The sequence below is a fragment of the Ixodes scapularis genome, unplaced genomic scaffold, assembly GCF_016920785.2.
Source record: "Ixodes scapularis isolate PalLabHiFi unplaced genomic scaffold, ASM1692078v2 PGA_scaffold0__279_contigs__length_252992795, whole genome shotgun sequence".
In the NCBI taxonomy this organism is placed as follows: domain Eukaryota; kingdom Metazoa; phylum Arthropoda; class Arachnida; order Ixodida; family Ixodidae; genus Ixodes; species Ixodes scapularis.
The window spans coordinates 183,549,169-183,574,238 of NW_024609835.1; the positions used below are offsets into that span (position 1 = coordinate 183,549,169).

General features: G+C 43.7%; 1 protein-coding gene across 1 annotated transcript in view; it reads right to left on the bottom strand.

The window, feature by feature from the left end:
• LOC120850563 overlaps positions 1-21,366 on the bottom strand; it is a 95,388-nt gene extending 74,022 nt beyond the window's left edge. The window contains exon 1 of the mRNA XM_042293665.1: positions 21,090-21,366. Coding sequence (XP_042149599.1) covers positions 21,090-21,366 — 277 coding nt within the window. The remainder of the gene's footprint in view (positions 1-21,089) is intronic.
• Between the last annotated feature and the right edge of the window lie 3,704 nt (positions 21,367-25,070).

The window sequence follows — 25,070 nt, forward strand, 5'->3', positions numbered from 1 at the left end:
CGTAGCTACCGTAGCCGGCGTTGGAGAAAACGAAACCGAAACTTAAGGCTTCCGCCCAGTGGCTTCGGTGCTTCCGCTGCCGCGGCTTTTCTAACTTCGCGGCTTCCACTTCCGGTCGTCGCGGAGATGGCGAACAATGGTGAAGATAGCGCGATATGGTTCGTTTTCTCGTTTACGGTTACGGGACAGATGTTTTGCGGTCCGTTTCTACTGCGTCTCTGGTTCTAAACTCGACGGCGCCTCTCATAGTTCAACCAGGTGTGGTGGGCCTGGGTCAGCGCGGTCGGCTCGCCTCGTCCCATCTCCGGACCGCCGGCGACTTCCCAGTTCTTTAGGCCTGGGATCCGAAGGCGTCTGTCTCCGTGAAACGGTAAGCGAATCTCGTCCCGTTTTCGTTCTACTTTTAAATTACGTTTGGTGCGCTACAGTGTAAGCATGCGTGCCAAGTGTTCGTGACAATTTTGAACTAGAATAATTGTGCTTCATTGCGGTTTGTCATTTACCGCAAATGTAAATCGAGCAATGAACGAGGAGTAAATCGAGCAATGAACGAGGAGCCATGCTTGAAAACGATGTATGTACGACGTTAACTTCTACCTGTGCGGCTTTAAAGGAAGTCAAGACTGGTTACGGTTGGATGCGAGGCTGGTCCCAATGCAATGTTAAGCACTTAGAGCGCCTTTCTGAACGGCATGTAAGCAATATAGCGATCAACGAGACGAGCGATGGCGAGAAGCTACGAGTGCCGGCGCCGAGCGACGAAGATTTCTCACTCCCGCTGCTTGCGCCGCTCGGTTCTTGGGCTTCTAGAAAACGTCGCTCATCGCCTTGGTCGCTCGCACCAATCGCTTTCATAATGTGTGTATCGTCGCGCGGCCGTGTTTATTCGAATATAAGTCGACCTTTTTTTTTTTTTTTTTTTTTTCGGAAATTGTGACTAAAGAATTTCGACACCTGCATTCGCGACCAAATTTTGCAACCCTACCGGAAGCATGAAGCTATCGAGTCACCGAGCCGGCGTTCCCGTAGAGCCGCGCCGCTTGTTTCAAAAAGCTTTTGGTAACCGAAATGGCTCGCCGCCCGCGGTGGCCCGTGCCGCTCCTCGGGCGTCGGATTTCGACATAGCGCCTCTAGCGTTCCCCTTGCTGGGCAACGGGGAAGGAAAGGAACGCGATGCGCCACGCACTTTACCCTCCATCCTTGTAAACGCGCACAAAAAAAGAAAAAAAAGAAAAAGTTACTTTTGTTAGTTGCTTGAGGCGGCTCGGCTCGCGTGTTGCTCATGGCGACACGGCGGCTTTGCTTGCGTCTTTGTAGTTTGTCTTCCGCCGCTTCGCACCTTCTTTCGTTTCCTGTCGTCATTTTACAACGGTGTCAGTGAAGTATTGCTGCGAATATGCGAGGATGTCTACCCAGCTGAAGAAGCTTCGGACGACGATGACATGTCCAGAAGTTCTGACGGTGATGAAGTTTTTGGCATCGCCCCGTGATTTAGCTGAGAGTGATGTAAATAAAGGTTTGTTTCTTTCTTTTGCCCAAAATTTCCCCTGTTCTTAAAAAAAAAAAAAAAAAAAAAGTCGACCTATATTTGAATTATTTTTTTTTAATTCTCTATGGACCCAGTAAATAGGGTTCGACCTATTTTCGAGTAAATACGGTAACTTTAATTTTTATTTTGGTTTACGTCGGACGCAACTCGAATGCTTGACAGTTACGTTGGGCGTAACTTTAATTTTTATTTCGGGTTCCGTCGGACGTAACGTTAGACACTCCGTTACACTTAAGGAAAATAGGGGCTGCTGGTTCCTCATATAAACCAACCATTTGTGTTTAATTAAAATGCATCACTGACCTCAAAAAAAAAAGATACTGCTATCCTAGAGTTTATGCTATAGGAATGTAGCGCTTCAGATAAATTTGTTAATTTTTACTTTTAGTCCCTGCCCCCTCCAGATACCACATCTGGCCTAGCAGTGTTCCGGATCTCCTTCCAAGACCTCAGGCGGGTCGTCATTCAATCCATGAGTCGGCGGCGTCTCATGGGCGTGTTGCTGTTGCTTACTGGATGGTGCTACCGAGGGAAAAGTGGTCATGCTTGGGAACGGCAAGTATGGCCGCCGTAAGTATACATATTGTCTTTACCTTTGCTCGAATCCACTTTTAAGAAATGCTCAGTTCGCATGTGTGCATCTCTCAATGTTTCCACAGTCGGCTGTGTTTTTTTTTTTTTTTTTGAGTGCTCCAACTCTGCTAGCGCTAGTTTCTCTAGATCATGCAAATGAGATGCCACACTAAACCACATATGCTCTCGCAACACACAGTGCTGTGCAGAAGCACAGTGGAATTTACTCTAGCTTTATAATGCAGCACAAAATAGTTGACTCCAAGTATAGCTACTTTTGTGACTCCGTTTAACCAAAAGCTCTGCCGAAACAAACTTGCCGCCTTATAGGTAGTGCAAAAGAACCTCGCGTGCCTAACCTGGAGAAGGGCATTTTTTTTATAGGTCAATTTTTTCTTAAACCAATACCTTCAGCCTCCTTGAAATGTTAACATCATGGGACACACGGAAGAACAGTAAACTCTTTAATGTTGGCGAACCTTTAATTTTCGCGGCCTTTAATTTTGCAGAATTCAGTGGCTGCGATTATGTGCTCTGTGACCGATTCGAGAAGAAACAGGGGCCACGAAGATAAGGGGGTTTTACTGTACATCGGAGGAAAGAGGAAGTCACTTTTGTTTGTATGCAAGAGTAAAACCAACAACAACAATCATGGTGTCGACACTTTGTGAGCCTGTGTCTATTGAATGATATCAATTTTGTTTTAGTTCGTTAAACATTGTTGCCTGTACACTGTGGGATGTCGTCTTCAACACGAGCAGTGGTTTTCCCTGAAGCAGGCAGCATGGACGCGTGCCGCAGTGCAACATAGTTCATTTGCAGGTGGTACCGCAGGTTGAAGGATGGTTGGCACAATATGGGGGAATCACAATTCAATGTTCTACCTCGGGCGTAGACAAGATTTGCTTATTCTAAATCATTTTGTCTAAAAATCTGGGATTTGCGATGAATGTACCCGCATGGTTGGAAGGGCCAGACAAGCCTTGTGAGCGCTTCATTTTCTAGCGTCTCAGTCCTGAACCCACTCACGCACCACATGTGTAGATGTTCCGATAGGTGGGAGCACTTATTTGGAAAATGGTGAATGGCAACTGTTATCTTTATCAGACTTCTGTATTATGGTCAAAGTTGGACTGCATATTTGCAATACTTTTTCTCACTTAAAAATATGTCATACTAAAATATGTAGAATAGCCGATGACAAAAAGAGAATGGCTGGGCGTCCTCCAGCACGTGCTTGTGCTTTTCACCCCACTTTGGACAAATGTGCTTGCTCCAGGCTCATGAGGCGCTGAAACGTCATCGAAGGTAGCAGACGGGCTGGTGGTGGAACAACGGAGACTTCTCCCTGCCTTTCTCATGCTGTCAGTGAGCGTGTACCTCTATACTCTAACTTAGCTTAACCTGCACAGAGCTGAGGAGAATAGGCTTGGCGAGTGCCCTTACTGCATATGCTGAGGTAGAATAGCCGAGGTACAGCTGGGGCACTTTCTGAATCAAGAACATTGTGTATCTTACCTTCAAAAACACATCATTTTGGGGGTGCAAAAGGAATTGTAAGGCATATCTTTGTTTGTATTGTCCTATTACGCATCGCAGGCACGTAGCCAGGGGGAAGCTTATGAGGCCCCCCCCCCGATATCTTCCATTTTGCATGGGTCCTCCTCCCCCCCCTCCCCCTCATACAGCGTTTTGTCATGAGGGGGCCCCCCCTGAAACAAAATCCTGGCTACGTGCCTGACGCATCGACTCCAACTTAATGCGGAGTCAACCCACCCTGTTGATAAATTTAATGCCTGCCAGGTAATTTGTTTTGCATTCAGTTAATATATCAGTATTCACTTAGGTATCCCAAGTCATTAGTCGTTGAGATGCAGTCTCTCTGCAAGTCAGTCATGTTTAACATTCATAAAACTGCTTGTCAAATAATGGCACTGTCGAGGACATGTACTCGGCTCGAGCGATCGCTGTGCACAAGCTGGTCGTGTGGTTACAGGCAGCAAACATCCCGGTTGGAACGTCCTACCTCGCAAATGTAGCTGAAGACTAGGTCAGGGCCCCACTCACAAACGTCTATACTTTGCATCTCTTTTAAGCTGGACCACTTTTGACACTACAAGCCATTGCAGCAAAAACAGTGTGAGACATGATTATAAGCTCGACGTACCATGGCATCCAACTAGAAGGTCACATGGCTTGCAGCTTCTGCCGTGGTTACCTTTAAACTGAGATAGTTTGGAATAATGCTCCCGGTTTTTAGTGTTGCCCGGCACGGTTAACAATTTGGTGATATAGTGCTGCATTGAAAAATCTGCATTCGTGACTGTATCACCTTATGAATGCATACTAGCTATTAAACTCTCCATTCTGCAGAGAAATGAAATGCACTTTGCTTCCAAGTGCAGCTACTTCTGAAACTTCATGGTATGAAGCACCTTATGGCTGCAAGCTCTGACCGATCTTGTTCTCTGGTCTTCGCAGGCCCATTGCAGGGAGTCACTCCGAGAGCCTCACCAGAGGTTCCTGCCCGTGGTCGTTCTAAATTTTTTTGTTGTAGGTATCCATCCTTTCTGTCTTTCCCTTAATTGTACTCGGGCGTTTTCTTTTCATTGTCGCAGATTTGCCTCAAAATTGGTTCAGCACAAAAATGGATGCTGTACAACTGTATCCCGCATATTTTGTTCAAAATAACTTTTCTTTGCGAAAGTTAGATTTTTTTTTTATGAAGGTTAGTCTTTTTTTGTTTTTATTCACAAATTTATTTGAGTTTCCATGGGCAACAACATTATGCCAAGGGCAAGGACAAGTTCACTGCTCTAACTTGTTCTCAACTGATTGCAAGAAATTTTGTTAATGTCGTGAAACCTCTTTCCAGCACTTGCTTTGCAGCATGGAAACAAATTATACATGGGACATACTTTTCTTTAGACTGCTTGTTCATTCTGCAGGTCTGCCTTCTATAGATGTCGTGCTACTGGAGAGCAGGCGAATTCGATTGTTGGTTTTGCCATTGCTTTTTTTTTAGCCGTTGTATGTTTTGACTAGTTAGCTGAAAATAATGATCTAGTACCCTTTAGTCAGTAAAATAGATAGTGTGTGCCGCTGTTAGTGTCAAGTAGAGATGCACGCTTTTTAGGCATTTTGCGCAGAGTGGTACCCATTTTTATTGGTTAGCCTCTTGGTGCGCCAACTAAACTCTTTCTATCCAGACACCTGCCCTTTGCTTTTATTTGGCAGGCTTTGGCAATAAAATAATACAGTGTTATTCCTCGGTGGCTTAAAAACCTAAAGAAAGAAGTTTCTTCATGTTTAAACGCAAAGTTTTATAAAGGCAAAAATCAATTAAGCCAGTAGCAGACGACACATAGCCTCAGCAGTGCTTCGCGCCAACAGCGTTGCGTCAAAATAGCGGTCGTCTCCTTTTTGCTGCCTTCTCTCTCCCTCCTTCGGCGCTCTCCTCCTTTTCCTCCTCTCCGTCACGTTTGTCACCACACCCACTGGTTAAACTCTCCCACTATACGGCTCTGCATTGCAGTAGTAGTTTTTTTTATAGTCTTTAGAGTTAAATGTGAATATTTGACAGAAATCTCCCTGGTTGGGGTGAAAGAGGGTTAAATGAATGCATTTGATCATTCGCCTTAATTCGGTACCCATCATTTCAAGGCCTGTGTGGCCTTGTCCTGGGGTGTGTCTATGACTGTGGCTGTGAAGGAGCAGTTTTTTAATAGGTGCACGTACAAAGTATAAAAACAAAAGGATCTATGTGCTGATCACGAAAGAATATGCTAGCCATTCTAATGTAGCTCTGCCAAGTACTTGATTGTGATTTGTTCTTATTTCCAGCTACTTGGTTGCCTCAAGATCTGGAGATCCTAGTGGCCACAAGCTTGGACTCAATCTTCTTCTGTGGTCCGGCCAGGACCATGGGGGAGGTAATCCCAGCAACAAGAGCATCACAGTATCTCCCTGCCTGTGACTTTCGATTAGCATCACGACAAGGGAGTCCTCATGCCACCAAGTGTTAGGTATGCTACTCGAAATAAGCATTCTTACCTCTTCTTGAAGTGAAACAGCTAAAGCACTACTAAGCCTAAAATGCAAAAATCATTCAAATCTCGGGTTGGATGGAGTTCCAATTACAAAAAGGCGTCTGCAGACATGATTCACATGTGAACTTAAAGCCCACGGATGTAGGTTCGACAGAGTCACAGAAATAACTTCCCGCAGATGGCTTCGCTAGTGCTATACACAAACAAATTCTTAAAATAATCATTGTGTTACGTTGGTGTCATCAATCTTATGTACCTACCCCACCCAGCAGTCGGGAGATGTGAAATATAAAAAAATGGGAACTTGCACATTGTCAGCTCTGCAAAGATAATATATTGAACCGAGCATAGCACGTTCAACTTAAGAAAGCAATTCAGTGCAGGCCTAGTTTTAAGCTTCACATATTTGTTATTGCCCTTCATAATGAAGTAAAAACTGCTTAAGTTGTGGCCCACTACAGGCTTTCTATTAGTGTTAAAAAGTGTTAAGTCAGTTTAAACAGCTCGCTCCAAATATTTTCTTGAAATGCATAGGTTTATGGAAATTATTATGTGGATGTTTGCAGACAGTCATGGTGAGACCAATCTTTAGTGCCAAGTGTTCCACTTATTCAGAGTTGGTTGAGTCTGTAAATATTGTAGGTCGCAAATTAAATTTTTATAGTATGCAATGGGCACAATCATCCGTAATGACTAGCTCTACCTAGGGGAACTTCATACGTTTACTACGGCAAGATGGTTTCGCAAAACTAAGTATTTAGTTTATTCAACTCCTGCACTAACCTTATCTCTAGAAACTTTTTATATTCTTTACGATGCTGAGTTAGGATTCTGGAAGTAGTTTTTCTAGACCTACGCTAGACATTTCCAGTTGATAATTTTTCTCGCAAAGCATTCGAGAGAGCCAAACCCTGTAATATACGGATGGAATTCCAGAATGATGCGACTGGCAGTTTGAAACATTTGGCACTGTAACAGTAACAATGACATGTCACTTGCCTATGTAATGCTCATTGTCGCAGATCAAACTGCTTTTTCCGTCTGCACTCATTTTCAGTGGACTCATTCAGCGAACTCGCACCCGAGACTGCAGCGGTGGGTTCTGCGAAGTAATTTGCATGAATATAGATGCAACAGGTTTCTTTTGAGCGTGCGTCTAACATGTATTCTTCATATTGAATCTGCTACTGTATTCATGACCATGTCCTTAATTGTATCCACATTCCAGCTTATTTTTATTTTGACATTTGAGTTTTCTTCAGTACTTTTCTCAACATCTGTGCTTGTTGTGCCGTACTCAAGACCATACATCTTGTCTTTCACTAATACATCAATATATAAAACTGTTGATGCCGAGTGAGAATTCAAGGTACCGAATCTGTCGTGCGAGTTAAATAAGAACCAATAAAAAGCTCTACAAAGGAAATTTTGTTAAAGGAGGCTGTATAAGCACTAGAATAGCACATGCCATGCTAAAAAAAAAATACAAATTCTTGTTAGGTATGCAAGGATGACACTGCTGTGCTGTTTCTGATGTGTCACAACAAAAATCAGTGCCATACAGTGTTCCTTATGGAAGTACAAACTGTCGAATTCAAAGCCCAGAAGTTTTATTCAAGAATGTTCCTCAATACAAATGTATTTAGAGATCTGAGCCACTGACTCATACATGACTATGTGGTGCACATTCATTTTCATGTGCATTATAGTTTACAAGGTCTAGTCTGCATTGATTTATTGCATTCATGCTGAAACTGGGAGGGGTTCTCTGGGTATGAATAAAGATATAAACATTTCTTAAAATCAAAACATTTGAGAACAGACTATACGGCTCTGCATTGCAGTAGCAGTTTTATTTGTAGTCTTTACAGTTGAATGTGAATATTTGACAGAAGTCTCTCAGGTTGGGGCGAAAGAGGGTTAAATGAATGCATTTGATCATTCGCCTTAATTCGATACCCATCATTTTAACGCCTACGTGGCCTTGTCCTGGGGGGTGACTATGACTAAAATAAGAGGATCTATGTGCTGATCACGAAAGAATATGCTAGCCATTCTAATGTAGCTCTGCCAAGTACTTGATTGTGATTTGTTTTTATTTTCAGCTACTTGGGTGCCTCAAGATCTGGAGATCCTAGTGGCCACAAGCTTGGACTCAATCTTTTTCTGTGGTCTGGTCAGGACCATGGGGGAGATAATCCCAGCAACAAGAGCATCGCAGTATCTCCCTGCCTATGACTTTCGATCAGCGTCACGACAGGGGAGTCCTCGTGCCACCAGGTGTTAGGTATGCCACTTGAAATAAGCATTTTTCTTACCTATTACTAGAACAGCAAAAGCACTACTAAGCCTAAAATGCAAAAAAAATATTCAAATCTTGGGTTGGATGGAGTTCCAATTACAAAAAGGAGTCTGCAGACATGATTAACATGTGAACTTAAAGCCCGCGGATGTAGGTTCGACGGTGTCACAGAAATAACTTCCCGCAGATCGCCTTGTTTGTGCTTTACCCAAACAAATTCTTAAAATAATTATTGTGTTTCGTTGGCGTCATCAATCTTATGTCCCTACCACACCCAGCAGTCGGGACATGTGAAATATAAAAAAACAGGAACTTGCACATTGTCAGCTCTGCAAAGATTTATACAGTAAACAGAGCATAGCACGTTCAGCTTAAGAAAAAAATTCAGTGCAGGCCTATATTCCTGGTTCACATATGTGTAATTGCTCTTCATAATGAAGGGAAAACTGCTTAAGTTGTGGCCCACTACAGGCTTTCTATTAGTGTTAAAAAGTGTGGTAGAAAACAAGATTGCGCTTGGAAGACGGGGACATAGGAAGGACAAACACAACAGAGCGCTAACATTCAACTGATTTAATTCAAGAACCTCAGCGTAGAAACGGACTTTGTCACCGCACCACATCTCAACCAATCCGTTCTGCCACGGACCACAAGTACGCCAACTCCTTATCCGCCAAGTCAATTGACGCCATACTGACACAACTTGTGCCGGAACTATTTATAGTGTCAGCCTCCATAATCTCGCTAACAGTCCTATCTTTGTGCCTCTCAAGAACAGTAGACGAAGCAAATAATTGTTTGCACCCGCAGTCATGACAGTGACACGACAGATCATCACTGCGAGTGCAAACCATTATTTGCTTTGTCTACTGTTCTTGCTAGGCACAAAGATATGACTGTTAGAGAGATTATGGAGGCTGATGCTATAAATAGTTCTGGCACGTGTTGTGTCAGTGTGGCGTCAATTGACTTGGCGGATAAGGAGTTGGCGTACTTGCGGTCCGTGGCAGGGCCACGGATTGGTTGAGATGTGGTGCGGTGACGCAGTGTGTTTTTACGCTGAGGTTCTTGAATTAAATCAGTTGAAAGTTAGCACTCGGTGGTGTCTGTCCTTCCTATGTCCCCGTCTTTAAAGCGCAATTATGTTTTCTAACGTACCGTACGAACTTGCCCAACAATCAGCACTTGTTAAAAAGTGCTATTGTGTTTTAAGCAGCTCGCACCAAATATTTTCTTGAAATACATAGGTTCATGAAAATTATTATGTAGATGTTGGCAGACAGTCATGGTGAGGCCAATCTTTAATGCCAAGTGGTCCACTTATTCAGAGTTAATTGAGTTTGTAAATATTGTAGGTCGCAAATTAAATTTTTATGGTATGCAATGGGCACAATTATCCGTAATGACTAGCTCTACCTAGGGGAACTTCATACGTTTACTACGGCAAGATGGTTTCGAAAAACAAAGTATTTAGTTTATTCAACTCCTGCACTAACCTTGTCTTTAGAAACTTTTTATATTCTTTGCGATGCTGAGATAAGATTCTGGAAATAGTTTTTCTAGAACTACTCTAGATATTTCCAGTTCATCATTTTTCTCGCAAAGCATTCGAAAGAGCCAAACCCTGTAATGTACGGAGGGAATTCACAGAATGATGCGACTGACAGTTTGGAACATTCGGCACTGTAACAGTAATAATGACATGTCACTTATGTGATGCTCATTATCGCAGATCAAACTGCTTTTTCCGTCTACACTCATTTTCAGTAGACTCATCCAGCGAACTCCCACCTGAGACTGCAGCGCTGGGTTCTGCAAAGTAATTTGAATGAATAATGATGCAACAGGTTTCTTTGAGCGTGCGTCTAACACATATTCTTTATATTGAATCTGCTAAGTGTATTCATGACCATGTCCATAATTGTATCCACATTCCAGCTTATTTTTATTTTGACATTTGAGTTTTCCTCAGTACTTTTCTCAACATCTGTGCTTGTTGAACCATACTCAAGTCCATACATCTTGTCTTTCGCTATTACATTAATATATAAAACTGTTGATGCCGAGTGAGAATTCAAGGTACCGAATCTGTCGTGCGAGCTAAATAAGAACCAATAAAAAGCTATACAAAGGAAATTTTGTTAAAGGAGGCTGTATGGGCATTAGAATAGCACATGCCATGCTAAAAAAAAATACAAATTCTTGTTAGGTATGCAAGGATGACAGTGTTGTGCTGTTTCTGATGTGTCACAAAAAACAAAAAAAATCAGTGCCATACAGTGTTCCTTATGGAAGTACAAACTGTTGAATTCAAAGCCCAGAAGTTTTATTCAAGAATGTTCCTCAATACAAATGTATTTTGAGATCTGAGCCACTGACTGATACATGACTATTTGGCAAACATTCATTTTCATGTGCATTATAGTTTACTAGGTCTAGTCTGCATTGATTTATTGCATTCATGCTGAAACTGGGAGGGGTTCTCTGGGTATGAATAAAGAGATAAACATTTCTTGATATCAAAACATTTGAGAATGGACAAAAGGAAGGATCTGAGAACGGTATCTTAGATTCTCCTTTTTCTTACAGTATATCTAATGTTCACTTTATTTCACCTGATGCATTTAGTTTTTAGCGCAGCTGTTAGCACCCGTTTCCACGTTTCGCGGCGTCGCTGTCGGCGTAACCGCCGAACTAAACTTGGCAGGAAATTGAATTAATGTTGTGGTCATGTGACGTTAATATTTCCGCTAAGTCTAGCTGAGAAACTGAGTGTTTTTATGGATGACGTGACACGGTCATGCGACGTCATTTTCCCCGCTACTTTTAGCGGAAAAACTGCATTTGTGTTGAGGTCATGTGACATCAATTTCCGCGCTAAATTTATTGGGAAACTTAACCCGCTAAATTTAGTGGGGAAATTTCCCCCTAAATGGGAGGGAGCAGAAGAGGAGGAGGGGAGAGGAAGGAGGGGCATACCCTCCCCTCTTCCTCTTCGAGAGCTGTACTGTATTTTCTCATTACAGAGAATTGTAAACGTCTCATATTTCATCTCATGTTTTTTCAACTTTTATATTGCAGGTGCGCTTGCAGCACAAATCTGGGTTGTGCTGATCCTCTACGCACAAGTTAGGAACTCCTGAGTGACAAGAGTGGGAGTTTGGTCTGACAGCTCAAGGGACACCATTGTTCAGTATTGAATTTTTAATTATCTTCTTTTGAGCAAAGTTAAGCTTTGCTGCATGCAGTTCTTCTAAAAATAAATACCTGCAACCAAATTTACCAGGTCACGACATTTTGCCTCTGCTCTTAGTGCTCCTGGTGAGCCTCGGATGAGAGCTTACTGGTGTGCAAACATCATAATTGTTTGAAATCACTCACTGATGTAGAGACTTATTGACATCCAGCATTCCAATGAAACGCTGGATATCCACAAGTCTTTCTTGAACAATGCAAGCGGGAAAGGAACCATACAATCATATTGTATTCAGAGTGTTTTTTGTATATTTTACAGATTTTTTTAAAAAAAGCCGTAAAAGCTACATTTACGCAGTCTGTACACGTGAATTATATGGCCAGGGCGGCATAGTATAAAAGGCTAATTTGTAATGATCAGTCGGCTTATTACAGAGATGTGCCAGACTTCTTTCAGAAAACTAGATGGAGGTCCATTCTCGCGTGGTTTTATCCCGCGAATCTGAATATCCCGTTCGTTTTCCACAAAGATATAACTAAACGTGAGAAAACACAAAAAAAAACATCCTACCAATAGTGACATCGTAAGAAGACCTTTCAGCCGCCAAGTGTATGTCGCTTAAGGGCCGCGCGTCCAGTCGCAAGTTTTCTAGGTATATTCTCCCGCATTGGCACCAGTCGTGACACATTTTTCTGCCCCTTTAAAAAATAGCATGTGCGTGCATAGCTTTCATAGGCACTGAAGTTGCGTGAACAAAAATTTTGAAAGCTGCTCTTGTGACGTCGCTCTCTAGGGAAGTGCTTTCAAAGCGCTTTAAAAATGACTCTATGCAGCCTCGATTAATTAAATTAGCAAATAATTTTGATATTTGAGATTCTGGAGGTCAAATGAAGAAGATTTAAAAGTGTTTTCTCAAATACAAAACCGCTTCAGCCTCTCTCTAAGTATAGTATGTTCCTAAAATTTTTAATCAGTGAAAATAGACCCATGGTTCCAATTAGAAACTTCTAAGCATCATCAAAACACACTAAATCAATTTTCTTTGTGAAGATATAAGACAAGAGCAGCATTTTATGGTGTTCTAAAAGAATGGTCAATTTGGACGCGTTTCCAGACTTCGGTTTCTTACCAGAGCGCATCTTTGCACCTACGGTCCTGCTGCCCGGTGGCCGCAGCGCGAAGCCGCCCCCTCGCCGCCCTCGTAGGATGGAGGGAAGCAAGGCGCACGTGTGTTGCGCGTCTAGGCCCCTGGGGAACAGGACCGTGGGCGCAAAGATGAGCTCTGATAAGAAACTGAAACCTAGAAACTCGTCCAAATAAAGCATTTTTACAAAACGCGTAAAATGCTACCCCTGCATTATATCCTTCTAAAAAGAGTTGATTTTGTGGTTTTCAGTGACTCAGCAAGTTTCCAATAGAAACCATAGTTTCATCTTCACTAATTAAAAAGTTAATTAACAAATTGTATTTAATTATCTGACTGATCGTTACGACTAGGTCCCTATACTACGTACGCCTGGCCATATTACTCTCCTGCACAAATCGCATTAATTTAGCTTTCACGGCCTTTCTAAACATATATGTAAAGCTTAAAACTAAATTGCCGTGTACAACAGTGAAAAGGCGAAACCACCATGTTGGAGCCATATGGCTCCAACATGCCGGTATCGCCTTTTCGCTGGTATAGGATGTCCCATATTACGTTATCCATGTGTGGTTCCGTCCGCCTACATGGTTCCGCCATAATCCACTACGCCGGTATAGGATGTCCCATAATACGACACGCTTGTATGGTTCCGCCTACCTGTATCGTTCCGCCGTAATCCACTATACTGGAGCTGCCTTTTCGCTTGTATAGGATGTCCCATATTACGGTTACGCTTGTATGAGCCTTTTCCATCATCTTTCCATCATCGATATTTTCCAACAGGGCAACCACTCCAATAGAACAAAAAAGTACACAAGAAAGAAACAAAAGTATACGCCCTACACATCACAGTCACAGCTCACAAAAATAATACACGCTGAGAGAAGGAGAAAATTGCAGATAGTTGTTTAAGCGATTAACGAATTCCGGCAAGCTGCAAGAATGAACAATTCCCTCGGGTAACTTGTTCCACTCATTGAGTGTTCGCGGAAAAAATGAGTACTCAAAAGCATCCAATGTGCAGCTCAACTCGCCGAAGGCTTCTGGGAGCGAGGGTCTGCCACCCCGCACAGGAGCCGCTACCGACCGCCCGAAAAGGACACAGTCCGAAACTCACAACAGCGCATGAGGAAAGAGACAATAAAAGGAGGACACTGCCACAGAACCAGGGAAGACGGACCGTGGTCACGGAGGCGTGCAGTTCCAACGCTCCGGCAATGTTTTACGCCTATACTAACAACCCATTCCTGTTACTCTAATAAATGTAGTTTCTCGTTATGGAAACCCCGGCTTCGTGTTGTTCCTCCCGGATGGGCATGCAGCAAGGCCACCCTACTACAGGCTCTGCTATTTCGATTTCTGTAAGGATATCTTGGGACCCCAAGTGGTGTTATGTACAAAGATTTATTCAGGTTTACTTGACCGGAACTTAGACTGAACATAAACTTCAATCTGTCCACCTTACGTCTATGCTGCAATGTAGGCAAGCCTGCCTGGTGATAAAGGGCTGAGACTGAGTCAAGACGACCATATTTGTTAAAAATAAAACGGAGTGCTCTTTTTTGTACATGCATTTTCAAGTAAGGAAATATTCTGTGCAGTGTAAAGATCCCATAAGACCGCAGCATATTCGAGAGTGTAACGAATGTTTTATAAGCGGTCAGTTTAATATCCGCGCTAGCTTGTTCGAAATTTCGAGTCAAGTACCATAGTTTCGACAGTGCCGTACGCACAACCCTACTGAAAAAAATATTTATATTTATTTCTGATATATTTATTGGACAACTTTTTCATATCAGAACTTATTGTTTCACATCAGTTTCAGCTAGGCTAAGGGCGCTAGGTACCGCCCAATTTATGTGCTACAAAATATTATTATTTGCTCACGCCACCATGCGAATATATTACGCGCACCACTAGCATCAACTGAACATATGCATTTACCAATCCACGTACACGGCACAACAAATATGATTACAACAGCACACCCGGTAACTACTTTTTAGCTCCGCGTTTCTGCCTTTTATACAGGTCGTTTTGAAGGTTCGAATTTTCTCGGTGACCACCTAAGAAATAAAAAAAATATTGTCCAAAATAATGATTTATTATTAGCAATGTCATACATCTGAGAGTATTTTGACGGCTAAGGGGATGAATCTCTTAGTAAAAAGTAAAGATCATGCCTTAATTATTTGAAAGTCAATAAATCAAGCCGCTCCACTGCAGTTTGAAGCCACGTGTTTTGCTTGCCCACGCGGCACGTCGTATACTAAAAAAATTATTAGTATGAATGTGTTTCTGATATATTATTGGACACATTGAAAATTCTGATATGAAAGTCATATACCCCTTTATTTAAATCTCTTATGAACTTGTATGCTGCATATCAGTTGGCATATGTTGCCTATCAGTTTTTGGGTATTTCATATCAGTTTCATATGTCGCATATCGGTTTTTGGATAATTCATATCAGTTTTATATGTCGCATTTGAGTTTTGGATATTTCATATCAGTTCTTATATGGATTCATATAATTTTTTAGTAGCATTCCAACGTGAATCGTTGCTAATTAGAACTTGAAGGTACTTATAGGATGAGACTTCTGAAAGGATATGACTCTCCAATGCACTTTGATAAGTTAGAGGTTTGCGTTTGGGAGCAATGTACATGTAGACACTTTTTATGGGGTTTAATGGCATTTTTCACGTCGAGCACCAAGCCTGAATTTTGCGAAGGCAAATATTAAGTTGAACTTGGTCATTTACATCATGGACTTCAGTGTACAATATAGCGTCATCGGCAAACACGCGTAATTTCACAGGAATGTTACGAGTAATGTCATTAATTAAAATTAAGAATAATTGAGTCCAAGGACGGAGCCTAGCGGAGATCCTGATATTACCAAAGCATCTGAGGCCGGATTCACGAAGAACGCCTTATCTTAAGACATTCTTTCTAAGAAGTTCGTATCCCAAGAAGTTCCTACGACATGCCGAAATCGGTATTCTCGAAAGGCTACTTACGAACGAAAATCCTACGACAAAAAAAGTGAGGGAAAGAGAGAAACTTCCGGTGTCTCGCGACCAACGTGAGCTGCGAGAGGGAAGCGTTGCCATGTCAACCGCAGGGGACGCTTTGTCCGCACACATGCGTTTGTCTGCCACGTGCATTCGTTCTCGCCGGTCGAACCGATAGACACCGGGAAACGTCGACACCGCCCGCCGACAAGAAGGCTCGAATGCGGAGCTTTTCAGAGGTCGAATTATCCACCTTAGTTGATGGGTATGAAGCGCATAGAATCGCGATCGACGCGAAAGGAGACGGGCCCCATGGATCGGCCGCCAAGCAGCCGGCTTGGCAGAGGATTACGAATGACTTGTTTGCTGTGTCTGGGGTGAAAAGAGAGATCGCCGATGTAAAAAAAAGATGGACTAACTACAAGAGTTCCCAGAAGAAGCGAGGTAAGATAACCCATTTTCACAGTTCGCGAACTAAGTTGTTGCGATATGCGTTACTTAAAGCGAAACGTTTGGCGCGAATGGTGAGCCTACGAGAAAGCACATTTTACTCCTCCAAGTTAGTTTTTATTAGTTTTGGCGGCAGTCTTGAAGATGTGAAGTTGCCGAAGGGCGACGAGTGCTATGTTCTCAAATGTCGCAGAAGGTTATCGTCTTCTGTCAGCATCATAGGACTTCAGCCCAAGCGTGTAATCAAATGTGCAATCGTTTGAATTTCGCTCATACCAGTGTCGTGCACGAGATAATGCGCAGTTAGATGTCACTGGTTTTAACCAACGTTCGAACTTATTAACAGTACAGTGGCCGTCTGTTACGCGAAAAAAATCCAGGAGCAGCTGATCAGTCGTTTTTCTGACGAGATCCGTGCAATGTTATTTGATACTAACCACAGGTGCTGCCCTCAAGCGCAGTCAGTGTGCGACTGGAGGCGGCGTAGGAGACAAGCCCCTGAACGACATGTAGGAAAGGGTCGTGGGACTTCTGAATGTGGAGGCCATGATTGGCATCCCAGGCGCGTTCGACATTGGTGTTCCTGCAGAGGTACCTAATGGCGAGTCCTTCAGCCTGCCACTTTCCGGTAGGTTTACAGGAGGCTCGGCAAGGCACTAGCATTCCTTCAATAATGGATATCTCATAATTATTATGCTCTGTCATTATACTAATTGCATTCCTGGACCCTAGCTTAGTCAGAGAGGGTTTTACTTTATCTTTCCAATATAAATTATGTCACCTTTCCATTAAAACCCAAATTACCACACTAAAACAAAGAAAAAGTGTTTCATATGTATTATGTTTCCTAATTAAAATTTAAAATTTCCAGGCACTCCCATAACATCTGACGCTGCTAGGCCCAGATCAGTAGACCTAGTTCTTTCATTTGGTGAGTTCATAATAGATACTGGTCTGGTTCATTTAACTAGCCATGTTGCACCTTGGCATCCTGTAAACCAAACCCCTGGTTTGGGAGCACGGCCTAAAGATTTCAGTCTAGCTTGACTAATCAAATAGCTCTATATCCAAATGGTCTCGACGAGGGACTAAATTATTTGGATAAACAGGGCATAACAGTAATAATAGTTCAGGCACAGGCAAGCTGGTGAACGGTTACACTGAGAAACCTCAATGCAAGTAAATTGAAGAAACAGGACAAGCACAACAATGCACCATCATCTAATGCTGTTGCGTTTGTTCTGTTTTTTTTTTCGCTTCCCTTGTCTGAGGGTTTATCAATGGACAGAAGTGTACTATATTTTTACCGAAGATTCAGTTTTCTGGGTCAGTGCAACATGTTTCTTAATCTGTGTTCAAGATACTACCGCAGAACCAAGCACGCCTAGTTCAGTGAGGCCACGACATACAAGGTTTGCTGCCTTATCAATCATAACATTGCACATGGTGAATATACTTGTTTCATTACCTAATAAGAACTAAATCTTTTTTGCCTTCCAGCCAGGCTGATAATATTCCGGAACGCCCGCAGGGTGATGCAGGTGCGCGACTTAAGATTTTGTTGAATAATCATGCTTGCTCGACAGCCGACCACATACCCCAACAGCAGATTTTCCTAGTACTCAGCTCTATTGTTATTTCTATTCAGATGTCCACGGTGCAAGCGGAGGTGGGCTCCAGGAAAGCGGGGCCCTGCCGTGCACTTCAGGTAGCTGCAGGTCTAACGACAAACGTGAGTATAGTCCTGCTAGATTTGGATTGCAGCATGCAGCAATACAAATTTAACACTGAATACAAAAACCACACTAGATTGAATATGCAGCAAAAAACATGTACGAGAAGAAAGATCCACAGTGAATTCCATGCCAAGGCAATCTGCCATGTAACCTACAGCCTCTGAGCTGCAATGTACTAACACTCGGCCACTGATCCCCCAATTATCTCATTAACTACTTGTTTTGCTCATTCATGCATGCTTCCTACAGCTACACCTGGACATTAATTTTCAATACGAGTATCACAACGGTACCGTGAAAATGGTGCAAGGATTTTAGGTTTTCAATCACGAAGAAATTATTTTTCTCTGATGTGCAGGTAGCAAGGACGCCCCAAGCCACGAGACAATCCAGACACAGGAAGCTATTGTTGAACGCCTCGACAGGATTGTGGGCCTGCAGGAGCAGATGGTAGTACTCAAAGCATACAAGCTGAATGTTCGGTTTGAAAATGGCAAAATTGTCCCCAGGTATCAATAAAACCTCACTTAGGTTCAATAAAAATACACTGTTTCTTTAATGCACTGAAGACTCGTTTTCCTGAAGTTTCACTTGAAAACGCTGTTCACTAGCTCATTCCTGACGGCGGTGCCGGTGGCCGTGTCTCGGGCAGTGGTTGGCCTGTCGTCTTGTTCCTCTTCCTCGTCCTCAAATTCTGGAACTTTTCAGGACGCCACATTTAGCAGAACAGAAAATGAACACCTGGAAGGCTTGCAAGCACAATTTAAACTTATAACGCTGCAATAGCTGAATTAAGGTGCTGTAAGCACTCAATTATGAATTGCATTGTCACAAATCCAGATAGAGGCTCATTGAAAGTTCATAAACGAAAATAACAGTATGAAAAGGGAATTGTGGGTCTCATGTGTATACCAAGAAATAACATATGAGCGACATTAACACCCACTTTGGAAGCAGAGTGGACAACCACTCGTGCAAGGCCCTTCGTGATAATAGACCCTAGACACTAGATCAAATCACTTCTGCAACATGTACACGAGGAGCCTTATACACAAAGTCAACTCTGTTACGTCACGGCTCGGTGGTGGCGCATTGGGCGCACTTCCGGTCTGTAGCTGTGGGCAGAAATCACCATGTGGGACATGCATTCCTATGCTCTTTTGGAAGAAACAATACAAAAACCCGCATTTTCGTCAAAACACTGTGGCTAGGGCTGTACCAGAGGAGTCGGGGGAAGTTAAGGTCACTTTTTATGTGCTTTCTCCCTGCTTGCTTCGTCCGAGAATGTGAATAGGTGCCGTGAAAGAGGAAAACCAGACGCCATCGGACCACGATTACTTGTGCGGGAAGCACCTTGGGTTGATTTAGCGGATACTTGGGGTCATCAGATTTATTTGTTTTGTTTCAAGAGGAAGGAGGGAAAACCACCGAGTTGTACGGACCACCTGCGGACTACGTTCAGTGCTTCATCACGTTCAAACAGCCGCCTGATCGTTCGAACTGTCGTCTGCTCTGTCAAACGTTTCTGCCTGTTCTCGTATGCTTGTTCAAACGACAGCGTCCCGTAGACGGAACGTTGACCCGGCAATTCCGATCAGAAGTAACTAAGTCAAAAGGCCTTTAACTTTGAAGTTTGGTTGGTGTAAGTAGACTCGGTTTAAATAGTAGATACAAGGAGATGTTGATCATTGTCACCCGTGGCCATCACCCAGCAAAAAGAAAGATTTCGGGGGGGGGGGGGGGGGGGGCCTGGGCCCTATGGGCCCCCCCCCCCGAAATGTGCCTTCCATCCATCACCGACTTGTTATGCCTGATTGTTATGCCTACGTGCCTTCCATCACCGACTTGTTATGCCTGATTCAATTGGTCCGATTCTGCTTGGAATTTTTAGTATCGACGTCGACCATCTCAGCTACGGTTCACCATATTGCAGCCCGAGCGATGTCATCGTGCGAATAAGGCTTCAGCATCCATTCTGTGGTGTCCACGTGGAATGAGTCGCCGCATGTCACATTATTCAGGCAGTTTTGTGGTGTAACGAGCATCATTAATTTCGCTGAGGCCGCTAAAGTAGTCGGACATTTCCAGGAAGACGTAGAATAAGAACTTCCAACGCGAAGAAAAGCACGGGGAATGACACCGACGGCGACAACATCGTATTTCAATACTTTGCTTATGGACGACGGCGAGCCTCTTGCCCACACTCTATCGCACATGCGCGGCGCCGGTGGCGTCCACTAGGGGCGCTCCATTTTGTTTGCAAACATGAGTTGGTCTACAGCCAGCAGGTGAGTGACGCTTATGATGAGTTAAGAGCAGGCGTAAGGTGTATTGATTTTCTCTACTGCCTTATTTTTGAAGTAGCCTGATCTAGCCTGCCAAACCCTGCTGGCTCGTTTGAGTGCGCCGGGCGAGCTGGTGCAGCGAATGAGACGGCTTAAAAGTTAGAACGTCCGCCTCGGCTTCAATGAGTCCCGAAGTGAACCAGCGCTGCGCAAGTCATGCAAACGCTTCGAATGAAGCTAGGAAGCTCAATAAAAACAAACCATTGCCACCGCAGGCCGGAAGAGCACGGTGAACGTATCGAGTGAGAGCGGGCACTACATGGTCCGCACTTCGCTTCGACCACGCAGGGCAGCGACATATTGACACATCTGTTAATGTCACTGCTGCGCCACAACGCGGTTCTGAAATGAGCTTTGGGGTTTCGCTACTATTTGAAACCATATAGTGACTCTAGGTACAGCTTCATGAATGCCAAATTTGGCTGCGCCTTTGATCAAGCGGACTGTTTGTGTGACTTTCCTCCAATAAATGTAACGCCTGTATTTGCAAGCGGTGACAGAGCTTATATAATAGCGTGCGAATTGATACCTACAAAATAAAATTTAGAGTAAGCAGGGAGCTGTAAAAGAGATTACTGTTGAGTTTGCAGGCGACCAGAATTAGTTTCCCCTTTACCCCCTTGTGACGAGCAAAGGAGAATGAAGAGCCCGGGGTCACACCAAACAATGCTGTCGCTAAACTCGTTAATGTGGCATTCCTAGTGCTCCAACGCACAAAGCCTTACCGGGTGGGTCAGCGAGGGAAACGTGGTGGCGGATGCAGTAATTGTGCAGGACTGCACAGGCCACACTTGTGCGGCCGCACACGATAGGGGTGTACTGGAGGACCCCTCCGGACCTGTCCAGGCATCTGAAGCGGGACTTGAGGATTCCGTAAGTCCTCTCGATGACCTGTCTGGTCTTCGTGAGGCACTCGTTGTAGTTCTCTTCCTCTTGCTTCCGCGGCTTACGGAAGGGAGCCATGAGCCACGGCTGGAGGGGGTAACCTGCGTCCCCTAACATATTGCAAACGGTGTGAGATTTTATTCCAGTGTGTAATGCAATCAACACAATGTTACACCTAAACTTAACTACCTCACATTTGCCTATCGTAGCTGCATTGGTGCAACTCCCACCGAATTTGTTTTTTTTTTCTGACGGCTATGTCAGCTGCGAACGAGCTATGTGTGAGCAACACTTAACAAAGCACTCGACCAATGTTCGCACTGGTAAAGGTTCGCAGGTTTGATTCCCACTTTCTCTCAGTTTCTATGCTTTCATAACTTATTATAATGAGGTTCGCACGAAAACAGCTTGTGAACTGCATCATGATCACTTTCGACGAGATCCAATAGACTCATTTTACCAGCCAGTTTGGTTGTGATGTGCTCATTGTGCTGCGATTATTCTGTGAGCTGCAGTCCTTTTGCAGGCGTGAAAACCGATTTGGCCAGCCTGTGAGTGCAGAACGTAAAACAGTATGACCGTCCCGCGCACTGCTGCCTGCCCTTCGTGAACTGCGGTCATGGTGGCGACACATGTGCACAGAGTAGTTGGTGAGATTGGTCTACCCCAAAAGATGCTATGTACATGATTCTGGAAGGTTCAACCAACTAACCTTATTGTGTTCGCTCGGTGAAGGACATTCCCAGCTGTAGAGTTCGACTGACATGTACAGCGATAAACGTTGCTATGCTGTCATACCGTTTAGTCGTTTTTTGGGGTTGCTCATTTGGCTTTCTCGCAATAGACGCATACTCAGGTTAAAATCAAAACAAGGCTGTTTAAACAGTGTTGTACACTTCGCTCCTCAAAAGTAACAATATACACTTACTCGTTACTCGGCCTTAAAAGTAACTAAGTGCATTACTCGTTCCTTTTCTTAGAAAGCAACTCGGTAAAAGTAACTCATTACTAGTAATGCATTACATACATTTCTGATTCTAAGTGTGATAAGGCATTGTCATTCAGGCTGCTAAATATTAAATAATTCTATAAATTGGGACCAAAGCATACCAAGCAACCACCCGTCGGGCATGTCGCCCGCCTCGAACTTGTCAGCCAGGTCACAGTTTCTCCACATGAAGCTTTCGTGCGTGCTTCCTGGCCACTTCACTGTGAGCTGTGTGATTTCATTGCGGGCGTTGCAGATGGCCTGCACATTCAGCGAGTCGTAGCCCTTCCGGTTGCGGTATAGGTGCTGCTCCTTTTTCGCGATTTTCAGGGTGATGTGTGTCCCATCAATGCACCCCAACACCTTGGGGGACCCGTTGATCTCCAAGAAGCCTAGAGGTTAAACAGCAAAGATTCTGTTATGGTGCATTTTTATAGAGCTAGAACAGGTAATGCAGACACTTTTCCTACCCGAGAGAACACTTCTAGATGAGACATGCCTCAAATGAGGTACGATCACGATCGTTCAACATAATTAACTAAACAGGAAACGGAGGGGGGTAAGGAGGGGGGGGGGGCAGTGATTTTCCTTTGCCACTTTGCGTGGTGGGAAATCCTCCATCTTTCAGCCTGCATCTGCGGCAGAGAACAGCCTACACACTCATGTTGTGTGAGAGATCGGTTCCTCAGAGGACAATTTAGCGTCGCGCACGGAAAGCGGACGCCGATGGCGGAATTTTAGCCCGCAGATCCAAATACAAGGATCAGTCCGAGTAAGTGCGCTAACGTGGCTCTGGCTTTGTTAATTGCATTGAACCGACGGTCCCCACTTTGGGGAAAACACTTATCGCGTGCAGTGAGCAACGCTGCCCGCGACGTTGTGGAAAACTTGATGCCACTGTTGGCGAGATCGTAGAGCGCACTCCTCACTCCATTGATTATCCTTGAGGAGCTCGACTGGCTGATTTTTGCAACGTCGCCCACCACCGACTGAAAGTTCCCGCTCGCATAAAAGCGGAGCGCAAGCAGCACTTGAACGTCGACGGGGAGCGAGCACGAGCGAGCTGTCGGGCGTCGAAGCGCCGGCGCTAGAGCATCGCAGAGCCTCTGCACGGTTGGCCTCGGCAAGCGGTAGTAGCGTTCGAGGTGGTGGTCCGTGATCGTCTCTAATGTCCGACGAGTCCGGAAGACACGCTGCTGATGAAAAGTCCTTCTCGCATCGCGCTGCTGGTCGAGTAGCAAGGCGATGTAGGCAGCCATTTTGAGCAAGCAGTCGCGAAAATGTTCGTAAGAAGAAATGGACCCCTGTTGTAGGATTTTGTCGTAACTCACGCAAACACTGAAAACATTTTGCTTTGAGAATACCAAAACGTTCGTAACTTTTGCGTAAGTTATATTTACGAACTTTTTTGTCGTAAGAACGTTTCGTGAATCAGGCCTCTGAAGATTGAGAACCACCAATTTCAACAAACTGGGATCTTGATTTTAGTTAGCCTCGAAGCCAATTAATTATATGATCATTTTTCAAGATAGACTGTAATTTTAGAAAAAGCTTAATGTGAGACACTTTGTCAAAAGCGTTAGATAGATCAATAAATATTACATCAATTTGCCGGCACGGTTAATAGAGGTACTGAATTCATTAATCGTTTCAATAAGCTGGGTCGTGGTGGACAGACCTTTACGAAAGCCATGTTTGTTGGGACAAGAAAATGCGGTTGACTTCCAAGTGGCTTATGATGTGCTTTAAAAGATAGTATTCCATTAGCTTCGAACACGAACATAAAATACAAATTAGCCTGTAATTGCTAACTAGTGGCGGGGTCCATCTTTATGAATGGGAATGACCTTGGCTGACTTCCAGTAATCTGGCAACTTTCCTCGGGACAATGATTCTTCACAAAGTTTATGTAACATTTTTGCACAACTCTCAATGTAGCGGAAAAAAAAAGACAAAAAAAAACATTGGGAATGCTGTCCACCTCAGCACCCTTCTTAGTATCAAGGTTTAGAAGATAAGATAGACGCCTTCGTAAGAAATGTTAGGATCTGGCAGGGGATCAAAGCTGACGGCATCTGTCATACAGGGCGAATAACCATTGTCAATGGTAAAAACTGTCGAAAAGTAATCATTAAAGCTTTCCACGATTATGCCGGGATCATTGACGGTAATGTCAGATACGGAAAGAGAGCTGACGGAGTGTTTCTTCGGTGATAGGTATCTCCAAAATTTTGCTGGTGATGACTGGAGTTTGTGCAAAGTAACGCTGAAAAATTTATCTTTTTTCGTTTGATACCATGACTCTCAGTCTGTCATTCAAGTCTGCAACAGGTGCCGACTTTTTTTTAATCGCTTAATTCGTCTAGTCAAGTGCAAAATTTCGCTGTTAATCCACGGGTTACATTTTCTAGACACAACCCTACGAGTCGGCACAAATGTATGCAGAGAGTGATGAATAGTTTCCTTGACGAAGAGCCACAATTCATCAATACTTTAGTTATTCGTAAAGCACATATTTTCAAAAGAGTCAAAGGCCAGTTCAAGAACGTCAAAGACAGATTCATCCCTCGCTTTCGAAAAGTCGTAAACATAATTCTACACCCAAGCAGGCACAGGAGCGGCTCTCTTGTTAGGCCAGATGCACTCAATGATAACGATTAGGTGGTCCGAAACACCATTGAGTACACGGACGTCATATTCGGAAACAAAAATAAGGTCAAACAGGGATGATGCTGTTTCCTGTACACGTGTAAACTCTGTAACAACTTGTTGAAGGTGTCAACTAAACGCCATCTCAACAAGTATATCAGAACTAGAACAATTGGTGTCTTGA